The sequence below is a fragment of the Notothenia rossii genome (genome assembly GCF_949606895.1).
Source record: "Notothenia rossii genome assembly, chromosome: 4".
Classification (NCBI taxonomy): domain Eukaryota; kingdom Metazoa; phylum Chordata; class Actinopteri; order Perciformes; family Nototheniidae; genus Notothenia; species Notothenia rossii.
This window is the reverse complement of record NC_136902.1, coordinates 51,650,966-51,668,034: the sequence shown is the minus strand read 5'-3', so window position 1 is coordinate 51,668,034 and position 17,069 is coordinate 51,650,966. Positions and strand designations below refer to the sequence as shown.

Below are 17,069 nucleotides of genomic sequence, written 5' to 3'. Positions count from 1 at the left end.
TACTGTATATTGTTTTATATAGAAGATGTATTAAATAATTAAAGTTAAACAAAGCAATAGTGCTAGCATGACTTTGGGGCTGTGGTTTGATATAATGCTAATGTCAGAAATGTAAAGGGGATTTTGGCAGTAGCATGCTAACATTTGCTTAAACTTAGCTCGGCTGATGCCATTCATTTTGTGGTATTTGGTCTTAAACCAAGGTACTTGACATATTCAATTGTTGACCTAATAATGACGCTAAAGGAAAAGGTTATTTAAATTCATCCTGAGGGCAACATACAAAACGAAACCAAAAGGTTTTAATGTTCCTTGGATCATGTTGAGTTGCATGGCATCACCTATAAAGAGTTGTGTTTTCTGTAATAACAATAAAAGAAAATTAGTTGATATTTCCACTAAAAGCTACAGTAGAGCCTCCTCTGAACTGAAGAGGATGATCCTGTTGTAACGAACCGGACCGTTTATACACCCAAACAAACCAACACATTAAAACATCTTCAGTGGGCTCCAACAAAACTGTAACTTCAGTTCCAGTTCTGACGGAGGGTTCGGATCCTGTCGTGTAGAGAACATCACTTGCTTGGTTATGGAATGTCACATTATCTATAACCATCAATTGCGTATTATTATTATTTATATTTTCACTGTTAAGCACCTTTTTATTTGATAAGAATAGTGCTGCACAAATAGTGTATTTTTATTATAATATTCAATTATATATTTCAATATACCTGAATAATTTTGAATATTCGATAATCGTTCCCATCCCTATCAGAAAGTTGCTATCAGAAACAATGCACGACTGTTTTTGATGTAATATGGTCGGAGTGTTAGAGCTCTGTAATAGCTCTAACACTCAGAGCTAACCTGTACTGGATAGAGCATGTGTGTGAAGAAGCAGGAAATAAAAAGGAACTCACCTTGTGGTATAACCGGCAAGAGAGAAAACCTTTGAGCTCCATACTGTTTCAGAAATAATCCTTGATAATCTATGATATGGCGTTTCATCACGGCAGCATCTGCCTGTAGAATCTCCCACATGGGCAGGCATAAGCTCCGCCCCTCTTTAAAAAAAATCAATTTTCTTTAAAAAAAATCTTTATACATATAATCAGCACTTTTGAAACAGGAAGTGAAATAGAGGGATATGAGGCATGGCTAGAATGGGTGATCTGTTGGTATTTTGAGCAAAACACTTCATAGACATGCTTTTTATATATTTGTATATATCTCTGACCTATGCTATTGCCTAAAAATAGCATGATGACCTTTAGCTGAACTGTTCTCTACACAAAATCTGCAGGGGTTTGGCATTGACTTGCTGTTTTTATTTGCCTTAAAGTCATAAAACTAAGTCAAAGCTTATTTTTTCATTTAAAAATTGCAATTCTAGTTACAGATATTACCAAATGACAGATAAGCCTAGATGTTTCCAGTGTGTTGTACAGTTGTAGAGGTGAAGAGGTGATATTGCTATGGTGGTGATCCAAAAATGTAAGTGTCTAGTATTTAAAACGAAGAAATACGTGCATTTGAAAGTTTTGAGTGTTTGTAAATAAGCACATATTGAAGAAAGACATGTAGTTAATCCATTTCTGCTTGCATAATTTGGGAGATCTATCTTACAAAAAATATGTTTCTGTTTAGCTTCTAAGATGTGCTCTGAGGTTGTGAAGCCTATAAAAGGTTCATATGCGTGCTGTTCTATAGCTCTGTGACTGGATCAACAGTCTGTCCGGGGTAACATCAGGTGTGCTGGGGATACTCCTCTTCTTGGACTCCAGCTGGAGGTCTTCAGAGGGAGACCCCCCTGACAGCAGAGGGACTAGTTTATCACACAGCAGCACGGAGCTCATCACACCTTCAGCAGCAGAAAGGTAAGAACAGAGGAAGAGAACAATTACCTTAGCATGCTAGGAGAAGGTTGAAACTCTACCAAAAGAAACAAAGTCTATAATGATAGAGAATTATGAACTAGTCTCCTATTATCCTTCACATCTGTCCTTCCTCAGTTTGTCATTTGGCCGTGGGGTTTGGGCAGTGTTGTGTTAAGCATTGAGATAACCTGGCGCCTGTTTAGTGCGAATGCTGTTCACAGCATTCCACTATAGTACTTTGATTCTTTATTAGTGCGAATGCTGTTTACAACAAGATGTCGTCGTAACGCCTATGAAAAGGGTTAAAACAGCACCAGACTTCAGATAATGGTTAATGGTCCAGCCCTCAACATGTCTATGTGCCAATAGTGAGTTTTCCTCAAAAGCTGTTTGCCATGGCAAATCCCTCGCCATAAAACACGATATTGCTATAACTCTTATGAAAATGTTCAACAAGTGCTCAAACTTCACTTGTGCTAACAGTCCAGCCGTGATGACATCTACGGGACAGTTTTGATTTTTGTTTTGTTTGAAAACGGCCCAAAACCTCACAGGTTTGGGAACGATGCAGCACATCTAAGCGTATTATGGGGTTTCATCAAATTCCGTTGCCATGGTGACAGATCACTCACCATCAAGTTAGTTCAAAGGTTTGCAGTTAAAATATTCTGCTGCTTTTCAAAGCCTTTTTACTTTATTTTCTCTTCTTAATATACATCCATTCACTACTACTTACATTTAATATCTAACTCCTTAAGCCTACTTTCAGCTATAAACCTATTACTATTAAATTATTCAGCTATTTCAGGAAATTGAGGCTATACATTTGATTGTTTATACCTTTTTTAAAGCTTTTCTTTGAAATATTAAGCTTCTTCACTATTTAGTGCGAATGCGGTTTACAGCATTCCACTATAGTTCTTCGAATCGTTATTCCCCTTATTTCAGCCAATACTTTGGTTCTCAATAACTTCAGCTTATTTTCAGCTACAGAAAACATTCAAATATTAAACTATTCAGCCTTTTCAGGAATCGATGGGAAACCTTCAACTTTTTAAAAATATTTTATACTTTTTGAAATATTCAGCTTTTTAAACTCTTTTTTTGAACATGGAAGTCAATGGGTCGACTCTTTAAATCCTCTTTTCCTACAACTTGCGCCAACTGCTTCTCAGATTTTTGATATCTTTTACACTGTTTGAGATATTTAACTTAGTTTGGAGTTTGGTAGAGAGGCTTTCTTCAGATTTTAACATCAGTGTGGATGGAGCAGCTCGTTAAGGCTTAGAGTGCTTTGATCTCAAAACAGAGTGCAGGAGTGCTTGAAATTCTCTCCAATTTCTTTTTTTAAACCTGCCATAATTCCCAAACCCTACACTCCTCAGACATAATTTTTAATGAAAAACGTAGGAAAACCTCTCCTAGTTTGGAAAATAAAAAGAAATTAAGAAATAATATTCAACAAAATGCCTCTTGAGGGCATGAAGAGACAAAAAGTCCAGCTAGCTCCCAATTGATTTCCATGTTAAAAACATCCGGATCTTTCTTCAGAACAGAGAGAAGTACACTTTAGATAAATTGCTCTCATCTTCACATTTTACACACAAAACCCAAAAAAACAACATATCAGTTAATTGGGGTTCCCTGATGCTCACGGTCTGTTAATCTTTTGATCGGAGCGATAGTTTTTGAACAGGAGGCAAAATGGTCAGATATGATCCTCAATGCATTCTTAATGACACTCAGTGCTGCAGCTGGTAACCATGGTGTTGCTGGGCAGATTGATCTCTGGGCTCACACAGGTGTTATGATTAGGTGCTCAGCACAGAAACAGACACTGCGGCACTTCAGGTAGAGGTCGGAGAAGTACCTATTTCTTTGAGGAGAAAGCAGTTAATTGTTAATTACTGGGCAAATCTACAGGGTCATGAAGATACTCACCCTACTAAACAAACTGTACAAACAAGTTGGGAAAGTAACACAATAAAAAAAGAAAGTTTTTGTTTTTGTGTTTCGGAAATATGTAAGGAATTCAAAGTTAAAGAATGGAATATTAGTCCGACGGTGTTGTTATTAGCTGTTCCACCATGGTTGCTACCTCAACCTATAGTAGATTTGTCGCTCGTGAAACGGGTACATTCAATGAAAAACAAATTCAATGTACAGGCTTATGTGAACACTGTTCTACATGAACAATATGGGCAGTTTATACAAATATTTACTGATGGATCCAAAAATCCAGAAAATGGTCTAACTAGTTGTGCATTTTATGTTCCTGAGTTAAAAGTCAAAGTGGGAAAGCGTACAAGTGATCACATTGCAGTATATACAGTAGAGATGATGGCTATCTCTCTAGCACTTCAGTGGGTAGAGGAAATACAGCCAATGCGAGTGGTCATTTGCTCTGACTCCAGTGCAGCTCTGGAGAGTATAAACAACTTCTCTTCAGAATGGCGTCAGGATATTTTACATGACATTTTACAAAGCATGTTTAGGTTAGTTCATCTGGGAATTGTTGTTCAATTTGTGTGGGTTCCAGCGCATGTGGGTATTAGAGGGAATGAAGTAGTGGATCAACTGGCAAAATGTGGTTTGAAAGCAAACCAGATTGATATTATGGTACCCATCAGTAGAGCAGAAGTCAAATCTTTTACAAAAGTGGTTATCAAGCAACAATGGCAAAAACTATGGGACAGTAACACCAAAGGAAGACAGGAACAGGAAGCACTTGGGGGAGTAGTAGAAGAGGGCAGAGCATTAACAGCAGGATAAAATTGGGACACTCTGGACTAAACTCATCACTGCATCTGATTGGAAAACATCCAAATGGCAATTGTGATGGTTGCCAACAACCAGAGACAATACATCATGTATTTTTTAGCTGCCCGGATTATAACAGACAAAGATTCATTCTGAAAACTGCACTGGAACAACTCAACATCAAGGACATGGATTTCAAGGCAATATATGAAAGTAAATCAAGAAATGAAGCAAACAAGCTGATCTTCAAATTCCTCAAAAGCACTGGTCTGAGGATAAGGATTTAATATGAACATGTAATAACTCAACAGTAGGTGGCGATATATGCTCCAAGTGGAAGCGATTCGCCATTAAAGAGAAGAAGAAGAAGAAGAAGAAGAAGAAGAAGAAGAAGAAGAAGAAGAAGAAGAAACAGACACTGACAAACACACTGGACTTTTCTGTCTGATGGAGACTTCATACTGACTCATCCCCGGATAATTAGGGCTGTCAAACGATTAACATTATCAGATTAATCACAGCTTAAAAATTAATTAATCATGATTAATCACCATTCAAACTATGTCCAAAATATGCCATTCCCTTATGTATATTGTTGTGGGAATGGAAAGATAAATGAAAGACGGCGGGTATATCAATTCAACATACATATGTATGTATGTTTATTATAACCAATCCATCAATACAGCATGGAATTGTGGATAAAATCGTATCCAACGATAACAAAATATTCTAAGTCTGAGAGTCTAAATCTCATCAAATGGTGGTCCGTGGCTCAAATGCAGAACAAATAATGGACCTTGATATGAAAAGGGTTGAAAACCACTGCTCTAAACAAAATAGGATGGTGTTGTTAAGAACATTCTTTCTTTAAAACACACTTACTGGCCAACTTAGCCAATGGCCATTTCTCTTATTTGAATTAAACCTCTTTTTTTTTAAAATATCAAACCAAAAGAACATGGCCAACACAACATGGCCTACAAAATTACATGGCCCTCTTCTCTATTCATCCTTTAGCCAGTTGCTGAGGCAAACCAACTTGTCCACATTTTCTGAGAGTAAAGCTGACCGCTTATTTTGCACAATGTGACCTGCAACTTAGAAGAGTCTTTCACATGGAACTGTGGATGCAGGAGTGGCTAAATATTTGCGAGCCAGTGGGGCCAAGTTGTCATGGGCTCCTGCATGAGATGACCACCACTGCAAGGGACAGTCCTCCATACTAGTGGTGGGCTCTGCTCTGTACCTGTGTATGGCTCTTTCAGGCTGTACCTCTTCCTCTGATACTGAATCTGAGCCCATCTGTAGAAGAATGTTCTTTTTCTTCTTGGGTGGCCCATCTTCAGTGTGTGGAGATCTTCTGGGTGGTGAACGCAGCATGCCTCCATGTGTGGTCCACACCGCTTCTCTGTCTGTCTTGGGCAGGCTCTTTAAGTCTTTAAAACGTGGATCCAGTGCCGTCGCACTCTTGAGCCATGCATTGTTGGTGTGTTCTTGGCGGCAGGCTAGGTCTTCCTTGAATTTTGCCTTAAAATCTCACCAAATATGCAGGGTCCTCATCAGAGACTTCCATTACACGACGCAAATGGCAGGTAGTACCACAGAGCAGGAGACGTAGGCCTCCCCACCCAGAATCTCCACACACACACACACACACACACACACACACACACACACACACACACACACACACACACACACACACACACACACACACACACACACACACACACACACACACACACACACACACACACACACACACACACACACACACACACACACACACACACACACACACACACATTAACGTTTAAAATTAATTTAATTTCAGCCTACAATGAATGGTCACATTATATGATGGAAGGCTTAGGGATGGGTATCGTTAGGATTTTATCGATACCGGTACCGCTTATCTGTATTTTTCGATACTCTTATCGATACTTTTCAATAATTTGGTGCTCAAAATTATAGACATGAATACAAGATGTGAAGATTAAACAGTAATTGTATTGTAATTTTCTTGCAGAAATAACTGTATAACTTATACATTAGTTTCTCAGAAGCAGACAGAAATAAATAAAGTAACTTAAAGGGGTCTGGCTCGCCCTATCATGCTTTTTGGGGTTTTCCCTCAGACAGAGGATGAAAAGAGGCATTTTTGAAAACATTTTTTAACATTTGTAATTCATTTACATCTTCATCCAGACATTTCAAACTGACAACCTAGCTCAACAAGAGATCCTTAAAACATTGTTCTACAGTGACATCATGCAAAACTGTGATATGAAGAAATTGGTCAAAAGGCTAAGATGGCAAAAAGATAAAGGCGAGTATGTATATTATTCTGGATTGTACTTTTAAATCATCTCAAAATAAATGATGTGCTGAACTGAAACACGTCAAAATGTGTCTGAAGGTTTAAACATAGAACAACGTATTTGAGCTTAAAATATGTCAATTCCTAGTAAACGACCAACAATTGCTGAACCATACATTGAAACGTTGACCTTTAACAACATTTAAATGCAGTTTTCCAATTCAGAATGACATCTGTAAGTTTAACTGGTTTATAAAGCATTCAATGAAAGGCCAAATTATTATAGGTGTAGGAGCTCACATTAATACACTGTCAGTGTTAATAAACTAAAAAAAGACAAGGCGATGTGCCTGCAAGACTGCACTCAGGTAAACAAAACATGTTACCCGTGCGCCAGCGCCATATAGACTGAAAGTTACGTCATCTCCGTTCACTCCAAGGGACCACTTTTTTACAGCAATAGGCGCATTCACACCGCAGTACTTTTCCCACAAAGGTTCATGAGAACTGAGTTCATCAGAACTTTTTAGTTCTGAGGAACTAAGTACAGATCGCGTTCACACCGGAATAAGTCCCTGGGGGTGGATTAGGCAAATGAAGCCGCTGACATCACTTCTTCTTCTTCTGCTTTGGGTTTACTGGCAGGCCGCAAACAACTCCACGGCGTATACTGCCGCCCAAAATCCCCGGCCGGAAGTCCCCGGTTGTTGGGGACTGGCTTCAGTAGAAGCTGCTGGGAGTCCCAGCAGCTTCTACTGAAGCCTTCCGAGTAAATCGCCAGAACGCCGACACCTCTTCATCTCCATCGCTCCCATGTTTTATTTTCTGTTGCCATAAGTTAGTCTCTCTGCGTTTCTGCGCCGGGCTAATGCTAATAATGCTAATAAAATGGTGTCTTCACAACACTTTTTTTGAATTTTACGGGGCTTGGTTTGCAATCCGCCCAGCCAATCAGAAATATAGCTCTTTTCTCACAAGAGAGCCGCATGAGAGTCCCTGCCCTCTAGCAGGGACGGAAAAGGGGGTAAAAAGGTTCTCATGAACTAATTTGAGTTCCGGCTCTTTTTGGTGTGAACGCGAAATTTCGGAACTATATCGGAACTAAAGTGGGAAAAGTACTCCGGTGTGAACGCGGCTATGGCGGATCGTGGAGCCTCTCAATCGTTCCCCGGAAGTTAGCGCCAAGGCTAGCAGAGCTGTAGAGTTTGCAGAATAACAGACCGTTCGTGACGGACTTTTAAAGGTAAGAAGAAGTTTAAAGATTTATATTGCGGATATTATCAGTACATCTGATTCAAATTAACATTTGTATTAAAGCATGTCAGTTGATTATCCCTAAATTAGTAGATTTAGGGAACCTTTACAGATAACAGATTAAGCTAGGATACCATACCATAGTACCATACACTATACCATAGTGGTTGAATACACAGTATTAGGAAACACTTTATACTTACTGGACATGTTATACTCATTACATACTGTATATAAAATATGACCAAGAATGTGAGACAACTTTATAGAAATTCATATCACATCTGTTACTGATGCCATTTGTCATACTTTGTTAAACTCACAAATAATAAAGTTCCATAACTTCAGTTGGGAACAAAGACCACACCTTATCTCCCCAAGGCAATTTCCCATCCAATAGGTGTGCTATATAGGTGTGTATAACCCTTTCTCCTGTCTGTTACTCCCTCTTTCAGCACAAGAACCAGAGGGGGATTCAATGGAGCCCGAATACCTGCACTGAGACCCTCACCCTGCACCCTGAGTCTCAACTCTCAGTGTTTTTCAAGCCTTTCCCTGTTTTTTTGTATTAAACAAAACATTAAGCTTTCCCAATGGTGTGGTTTTTCGTTTTGTGAAAAAGTGCAAATGCAGTGTTTGTATATAATAACCTCACATATTTTTTTGCTGTTGGTCGTTAAATTGCTCCTGCTGACTTGAGCCAGCCATTTTTTCCTCCGCTCTGTGTCAGTGGGGAAGCCGTACAGTCGTACTCCTTTCTCGGAGCGATTTGAGCATCCCCAGGCAGCACAGCAAACCATGGTGGCGAATAGGAGGCAGCACAGCAAACCAGGACAACAAGGAGGAAAAGGCACAGACAAACTGCATGATATGCTATTCAATGTTTATTGAATTCCATGTATTCGCAATGGATGTTCCTAAAACAACACATTTAACATCATCAACATCATGCTGCTGCTGCTGCTGCTAGTCCTTTGATAGTCCCCTGTCGGTCTCCTGTCCTTTCTGAAAGCCATAAAGATTGAGACTGGCGACCCCCTGTCGACGGGGGGGGCTAGTGAATTAATTTCAGTTTTCCGCACCCTCGCGGGAATATCTCCGCAATGGAGCGAGCTTGAGTTTCACTTTCGATTGCATGATATAGCCCAGCGCAACACCTCCGTCAAGCATGTTGCCACTTGTTTGTACCATTTTCAGGCGATTTGTAATCTGTTCTAGAAAAACGATGTGTTTTTTAGGATTTCAAGAAGCATATAGGACAAACAATGGATGTATTTTATGAACATTTATCCATGCTGAAAGTAGATTTAGATGTGTTAGGAGTGAGATAGAGATTATTATCTAATATGCATCTGATGAAGCATTGCGTGAAGTCTGTTGATGATCAGAGGCTGTTGTTGGGGCTGCATAAACGTTTTTTAGGGCCCGAGCACGATGTGCTAGGACCCAACGGCGTCCTAGCACGAAGTGCGAGGAAACCTATTGTTATTGGTGGAATTATTATTAGGGCCCTTGCTCGATGTGCTAGGACCCAACGGCATCCTAGCACGAAGTGCGAGGAAACCTATTGTTATTGGTGGAATTATTAGGGCCCGAGCACGATGTGCTAGGACCCAACGGCGTCCTAGCATGAAGTGCGAGGAAACCTATTGTTATTGGTGGAATTATTATTATTATTATTAGGGCCCGAGCACGGAGCGCTAGGACCCAACGGCGTCCTAGCACGAAGTGCGAGGAAACCTATTGTTATTGGTGGAATTATTATTATTATTATTATTATTATTATTATTAGGGCCCGAGCACGGAGCGCTAGGACCCAACGGCGTCCTAGCACGAAGTGCGAGGAACCTATTGTTATTGGTGGTATTATTATTATTATTATTAGGGCCCGAGCACGGATGTGCTAGGACCCGACGGCTTCCTAGCACGAAGTGCGAGGAAACCTATTGTTATTGGTGGAATTATTATTAGGGCCCGAGCACGATGTGCAAGGAAACCTATTGTTATTGGTGGAATTATTATTATTATTAGGGCCCGAGCACGGATGTGCTAGGACCCGATGGCGACCTAGCACGAAGTGCGAGGAAACCTATTGTTATTGGTGGAATTATTATTATTATTATTTTTAGTCACCATCTTTCCTGTTTTTGAGGCCTTTAGGATGCAGACAAAGTTGTATAATTTTGCACGGACGCCAGGACCCGTAAAAATTGCAACATTCTGGAGTCAATGGGTTAAAATATTCCAACGTGCTCAATAGCGCCACCTATCAAAATCCCATTTCGGAATACATTTACAAAGTCGCACCGTAACTCCGAATGACCTGAAACTTTGCACACATATCCGGGTGGACCTGCTCTACAAATAATCCTCTTGGAACCCTAAGCTCCGCCTACATTTTTGTTCTTCTAAATTAGCATAATGTTCAAAACAGTTAAATATTCACTTAAATTTCAATTTTCAGTTTTTCAACACCAAACTTAATATCCAGCATTGGTGGAGGGTCAGACACATTACCGTAGAAAATGAGTATGTTAGGACGATAAATGTTGCCACCGTCAATCAAAACGTACTCGCAAAAAGGCGGGGCTTAGAAAGAAATGCTCATAACTCATCAACAATGTATCCAAACAACACAGATTTTGGTAGATAGGTTCAAACTGTCTTGGGGAATAGGCACAACAAAGCATTTTCATTTTGGACTATAGGGGGCGCCAAAAACATCACCAATATATAACTCAAGAGCGGATGGACTAATATATATATTCTTTTTTTACACACACTCTCGGGGTGACTACGAACTCAGATTTAAAGTGTCGCAACAAATTCAGAATGTGGGCGTGGACTATACATTTTATTTTGAATTGCGATAGCATAAAATAAGCTTCGGACGCAAAACTTGGGACACACGTCAGAGCCCACGACCTTTTCGAGAATGTAAAAAAAAACCCCACTGAGACCTGTGTTACAGGTTGAGTTGAGCAGATCTGAGATTTAAAATCTCTCAGAAATCGCCGTTTTAGCTACAATAACTACAGAACAATTATACAGAGTAGAATAAATGAAACAGAGAAGTCTATTTAAACAAGAATATAACTTACAGTGATTGCTGAGTCAGTATCGATAGTGTCCTTACCGGGTCTGGATGCACACTGAGTTATTCAGATTTTAAATGCGCTATTTAAATGTTTTTCAGCTGAGGGTTTACTAACTCACGCTGTTTTGCACTTCACGCAATCAGCAGAGTGTTCCTGCCTAGTGCAATGCAGGGTTAAGGCGCGTGACCCACTGAGACCTATGTTACAGGTGGAGTTGAGCAGATCTGAGATTTAAAATCTCTCAGAAATCGCAGTTTTAGCTACAATAACTACAGAACAATTATACAGAGTAGAATAAATGAAACAGAGAAGTCTATTTAAACAAGAATATAACTTACAGTGATTGCTGAGTCAGTATCGATAGTGTCCTCACCGGGTCTGGATGCACACTGAGTTATTCTGATTTTAAATGCGCTATTTAAATGTTTTTCAGCTCAGAGTTTACTAACTCACGCTGTTTTGCACTTCACGCAATCAGCAGAGTGTTCCTGCCTATTGTAATGCAGGGTTAAGGCGCGTGACCCACTGAGACCTGTGTTAAAGGTTGAGTTGAGCACATCTGAGATTTAAAATCTCTCAGAAATCGCCGTTTTAGCTACAATAACTACAGAACAATTATACAGAGTAGAATAAATGAAACAGAGAAGTCTATTTAAACAAGAATATAACTTACAGTGATTGCTGAGTTAGTATCGATAGTGTCCTCACCGGGTCTGGATGCACACTGAGTTATTCTGATTTTAAATGCGCTATTGAAATGTTTTTCAGCTGAGGGTTTACTAACTCACGCTGTTTTGCACTTCACGCAATCAGCAGAGTGTTCCTGCCTATTGTAATGCAGGGTTAAGGCGCGTGACCCACTGAGACCTGTGTTACAGGTTGAGTTGAGCAGATCTGAGATTTAAAATCTCTCAGAAATCGCCGTTTTAGCTACAATAACTACAGAACAATTATACAGAGTAGAATAAATGAAACAGAGAAGTCTATTTAAACAAGAATATAACTTACAGTGATTGCTGAGTCAGTATCGATAGTGTCCTCACCGGGTCTGGATGCACACTGAGTTATTCTGATTTTAAATGCGCTATTTAAATGTTTTTCAGCTGAGGGTTTACTAACTCACGCTGTTTGCACTTCACGCAATCAGCAGAGTGTTCCTGCCTATTGTAATGCAGGGTTAAGGCGCGTGACCCACTGAGACCTGTGTTACAGGTTGAGTTGAGCAGATCTGAGATTTAAAATCTCTCAGAAATCGCCGTTTTAGCTACAATAACTACAGAACAATTATACAGAGTAGAATAAATGAAACAGAGAAGTCTATTTAAACAAGAATATAACTTACAGTGATTGCTGAGTCAGTATCGATAGTGTCCTCACCGGGTCTGGATGCACATTGAGTTATTCGGATTTTAAATGCGCTATTTAAATGTTTTTCAGCTGAGGGTTTACTAACTCACGCTGTTTTGGACTTCACGCAATCAGCAGAGTGTTCCTGCCTATTGTAATGCAGGGTTAAGGCGCGTGACCCACTGAGACCTGTGTTACAGGTTGAGTTGAGTAGATTTGAGATTTAAAATCTCTCAGAAATAGCCGTTTTAGCTACAATAACTACAGAACAATTATACAGAGTAGAATAAATGAAACAGAGAAGTCCCCCCCCCCCCCCATAGAATATATAAAGAACAAATTAAAAATCTCTACAAAAGACGAATACACTACAAAAACAGAAACTTATTGACATAGGCAAAAAGGCTTACCAATAACCTACCATAGCCAATAAATGTAACTTATTTTATTTTTGTTGTTCATTCACATCTTATTTGACCTAGTTAACACTCATTTATGTATTCATATTTTTATCTCTGCAGTTTTTAAATGATATTTTTTGTTTACTGTCTTATAGTATACATTGAAAACACCAACCCCCCCACCCTACACACAAATACAAAAACCACACTTGCTTTAGTTATAATTCAACAAACATCTTTTAATAAACAAGTAGCTTCCGCAGAAGGAGTTATAGAAATATTTTAAAGAACACTTAAGAACACACGTATTATAATAATAAATAAATAAAATAAAATAAATAAAAAAATATTAACAAATACATAAAAACGATTTATACAAAAAAAGAACAATTACATTTCTGTTTTTGAACACATATATTGTAATAATAAATAAATACCTTACTGACTTGCTTGACTTAAACACTCAGAATTGCACTCATCTTGACTTCTTTGCTGCAAAGTCATCGATAACATCCTCATATGACAGCTGACGAGAAACATCACTGTTAATGCTGATGATGGCAAGTCCACTGAGGCGTTCTTGGAACATTGTAGACCTCAGGTAGGTTTTAATTAACTTCAGCTTTGAGAAGCTTCTTTCTGCTGAAGCCACTGTCACTGGCATAGTGACTGCGATCCTGAGGGCCACCCACATATTAGGATAAACCTCCCTCAGGTTCTTCCTTTCCAAGAACACCAACAGTTCCAGGGTGGTCATTGTGGGTGAGGGGAGAGTTGGAAAGTTCATCAGCTCCAGTGCCAACTCTTTTCCATCTATGTCTGACTGTCCGCCAGAGCTCAGGGTGTTGCTCAGTGTTTGACACTGCTTTGTCAGCTCGTTTCTGGGCAGTTCGGGGAAGTTGACAAGCACCCCAAACTTTGCCTGAACTTCTTCCAGGTGTTCAAAACACTCATTGAGGGAAGTGATGCAAACATCAACCACCCTGTTGAAAAACGTAACTTCCATCTTTTTTAGGGCATTGGCCATTGGCTCATCAGGTGCTTCATAAGAGAACTGCCTCTTGGTTGACCTCAGCCTCTTCTCCTTGAGGACAGCATCCACATCCATGTCCTCACACATGTCTTTAGCACTGATCTGAGCAGAGGCAAATCCAGTGGCTCTGTAGTCTTCCAGGGTGGCCTTTGTCTTTCTCAGGAGGTCAACTGCGATGTCAAGTTGCATTGACACAGACTGCATGACCTTACTGACCTGTTTGACTTTACTGAGGATGTCGTACCACACCACAGTGCAAATGGAGAAGCGGTAGGACCCCACTTCCTCAGCCAAAGACTGTGCCTCTATTTTGATCATTATGTCAGTGGCCTTGTCCCTCACCTCCAAAAGTGCATCTCGAACATGTTGAGCCTGATATCGCACAGCTTCCACACTGTTGACCCGGCTCTCCCACCTGGTTTCAGACCATGATTTCAAGGTAGTGGTGACATGGCTCATCAAAATGTCCCAGCGCTTTGTGGATGCTGAAAACAATGTAAAAAGCTTTTGGAGGTAGCCAAAGTATCCAGTGGCATCTAGGGAGCTTTTCGCTGCATCAGCTAACACCAGATTGAGAGTGTGTGCGCCACATGGCACGAATAGTGCCCTCGGGTTTAGTTCAAGTAACCTGGCCTGAACTCCTTTGTTTTTCCCTCGCATATTGGCACCATTGTCATAAGACTGTCCCCTACAGTCCTCAAAGGGGATGTTCAGTTCTTGGAGCCTGTCCAGGATGAGGGATGACAAACTCTCGCCAGTTGATTCCTCAGCGACAAGGAACCCCATGAAGTGTTCCTTAACTTGTGGCATCTCCTCCATTGTAACAATCCTTAAGATGACTGATCACTGCTCTGTGTGGCTAATGTCAGGTGTGCAGTCCAGAATGATGGAATAATATTTAGCCTTCTTAATTTCTTCAATTATGTGGGCACTGATTCTCTCACCGATACATTCAATGAGTTCATTTTGAATATCTTTTCCGAGATATGTGGTATGGCTTGCACCCCTTTTGACTTTAGCAACGTGTTCTTTCATTACAGGGTCAAACATTGCCATCAGCTCCACTTCTTTAAGGAAGTTGCCATTGTTGGGTTTGTTGAGTGTGTCACATGTTCCCCTGAGGCCCATGTTTCTCTCAGCTAATGATTGAATGATGGCGACCAACCTTGTTACCACCTCACGCCATCTCTTCCTTTCTATGTCTGTAAGCGCCATCTCAGTCCTATCAATAGTTTGCCCCTTTTGTAATCGAAACTCTAACTCTTTCCATGATTCCATGTGTTTAGTATGTTCTGGAGTTCTCTCCTGTGTTTTCAGTAATTGGTGGCAATTTTTCCAGTCATTTAGTCCTGCACTGATTAATGTATATTCCTTCTGGGAGAACAGCTTGCAGCAAAAACAGTAAAGGCTGTCGTTTTTCTGTGAGTACAATAGCCAGCTTCTCTTGATTCTTTCCCCATTTACCAGTTTTCTATAAAAGTATTGGTGGTGGCAGCTTCTCCCATCCTGTCTTTTTGGAAAAATGAAGTGTGGTTTTGCCTGATAGGGTCCTCTGCTCACAAACTCTGTTCTTACCTTATCAGACATGGATGGCCAGTCGGCAGGGTCAACAGCTGCTGCCTTTGTGGCGTCACGTGCTGCAGACTGTGTTGTGGTACTCGGGATCAATGTTTCCCCTGCAGATTGTGTAGCAGCAGGTTCACTTGGGACAGGTAGTGATATGTTTTCACCTGCAGACAGTCAAACATGCATGAATACAGTCGGACACCCACTGTGTGTGTGTGTGTGTGTGTGTGTGTGTGTGTGTGTGTGTGTGTGTGTTTTACATTAACATGTACATTATTAGTAAGAGAAGTGCTATTGTAATGTGCAATAATAAACTGGACTCACGTGCTGCAGACTGTGTTGTGGTACTCGGGACCAATGTCTCTCCTGCAGATTGTGTAGCAGCAGGTTCACTTGGGACAGGTAGTAGTGATACGTTTTCACCTGCAGACAGTCGAACATGCATGGATACAGTCAGACACCCACTGTTTTACATTAACATGTACATTATAAGTGATATAGGTGCTATTGTAATGTGCAGGTGTGAACATGGTATGAACTAACCACAACCCTAATAAACTCAACAGGCAATATCACAAAAAACTTGACTGAACTCACCTGCTACAGGCAGTGATGCAGTAGACTCAGGTTGTGCAGTGGTGGGAGTGGGATTACCCAGATATTTTAACAATGCACCTGGAAATTACACAGAGAATAATGTAGTAGGTATCTATCTGCAATAATACTGAGCAGTTCAGACTAGCTGACATAATTTCCTGTGCCCAAATATACAAAATATATTTTTTAATTGATAACCTAGCTAGTTAATGATTGAGCAGAATTATTTTGTGTCCATTACCATTTGTAAGCTAAAGATGGAACAAAAATAGATAGCTTTAATAATAATAAATATATATAAAGAATACAAGAAAAACCACACAGTGCAGTTTGTGTAAAAAGAGCTATCAAGCTAGATGGTAAAGCAGCTCATCTGCTAGCTTCTATCATACTATATATCAGCTGCTATCATTGGCTAACATTAGCTAGCTAGCTTTATACCGTTGCTTGAAAAATGCCAATAAACATAAACAGTCATCAGACATACCTCTGTTTTCCTGGAGTTTTTCCTCCTCTCTCTTTCTTCGCCTTTTCCAATGCGCCCCAGACGGCTTTTTGTTGGGGTTGCCCCGCTTCATGTTGTGACAGTGAAGTTCTAATTATCGTTCAAAGCGCGAGCGCGCGCGACACGCGAAACACAAATGGACAGAACCAAAGAAAACATAGAGAGGGGTGGTGCAGTGTTGGGGCGCCCCTACGTTTTATTTTTCATATTCTCAAAAAAACAAATGAATCCTGATCTGAGCGGCGCCTAAAAAAAAGGTATCTGGGGGGCGCCTACAAAAATAAAAAAATATACATAGGCCTATT

The 17,069-nt window shown here is 40.1% G+C and overlaps 1 protein-coding gene across 3 annotated transcripts; it reads right to left on the bottom strand.

The window, feature by feature from the left end:
• Positions 1–1,121: 1,121 nt before the first annotated feature.
• Positions 1,122–16,849, bottom strand: LOC307035539 (zinc finger MYM-type protein 1-like). Of its 3 annotated transcripts, none has more exons than XM_079675012.1 (5): positions 16,747–16,843; positions 16,260–16,337; positions 15,987–16,085; positions 15,672–15,826; positions 1,122–1,864 (listed from the first exon to the last, which is right to left on the bottom strand). In XM_079675012.1, exons 1-5 carry the CDS (start codon positions 16,835–16,837, stop codon positions 1,859–1,861), a joined length of 429 nt encoding a protein of 142 aa, XP_079531138.1. In that variant the 5' UTR covers positions 16,838–16,843; the 3' UTR covers positions 1,122–1,858. The 3 variants fall into 3 exon arrangements, 2 of the variants coding, with proteins under 2 accessions (XP_079531138.1, XP_079531137.1); XR_013807126.1 differs by lacking the exon at positions 1,122–1,864 and adding an exon at positions 5,281–6,278 and having other exon boundaries at positions 16,747–16,849; XM_079675011.1 differs by lacking the exon at positions 1,122–1,864 and having other exon boundaries at positions 13,331–15,826; positions 16,747–16,849.
• Between the last annotated feature and the right edge of the window lie 220 nt (positions 16,850–17,069).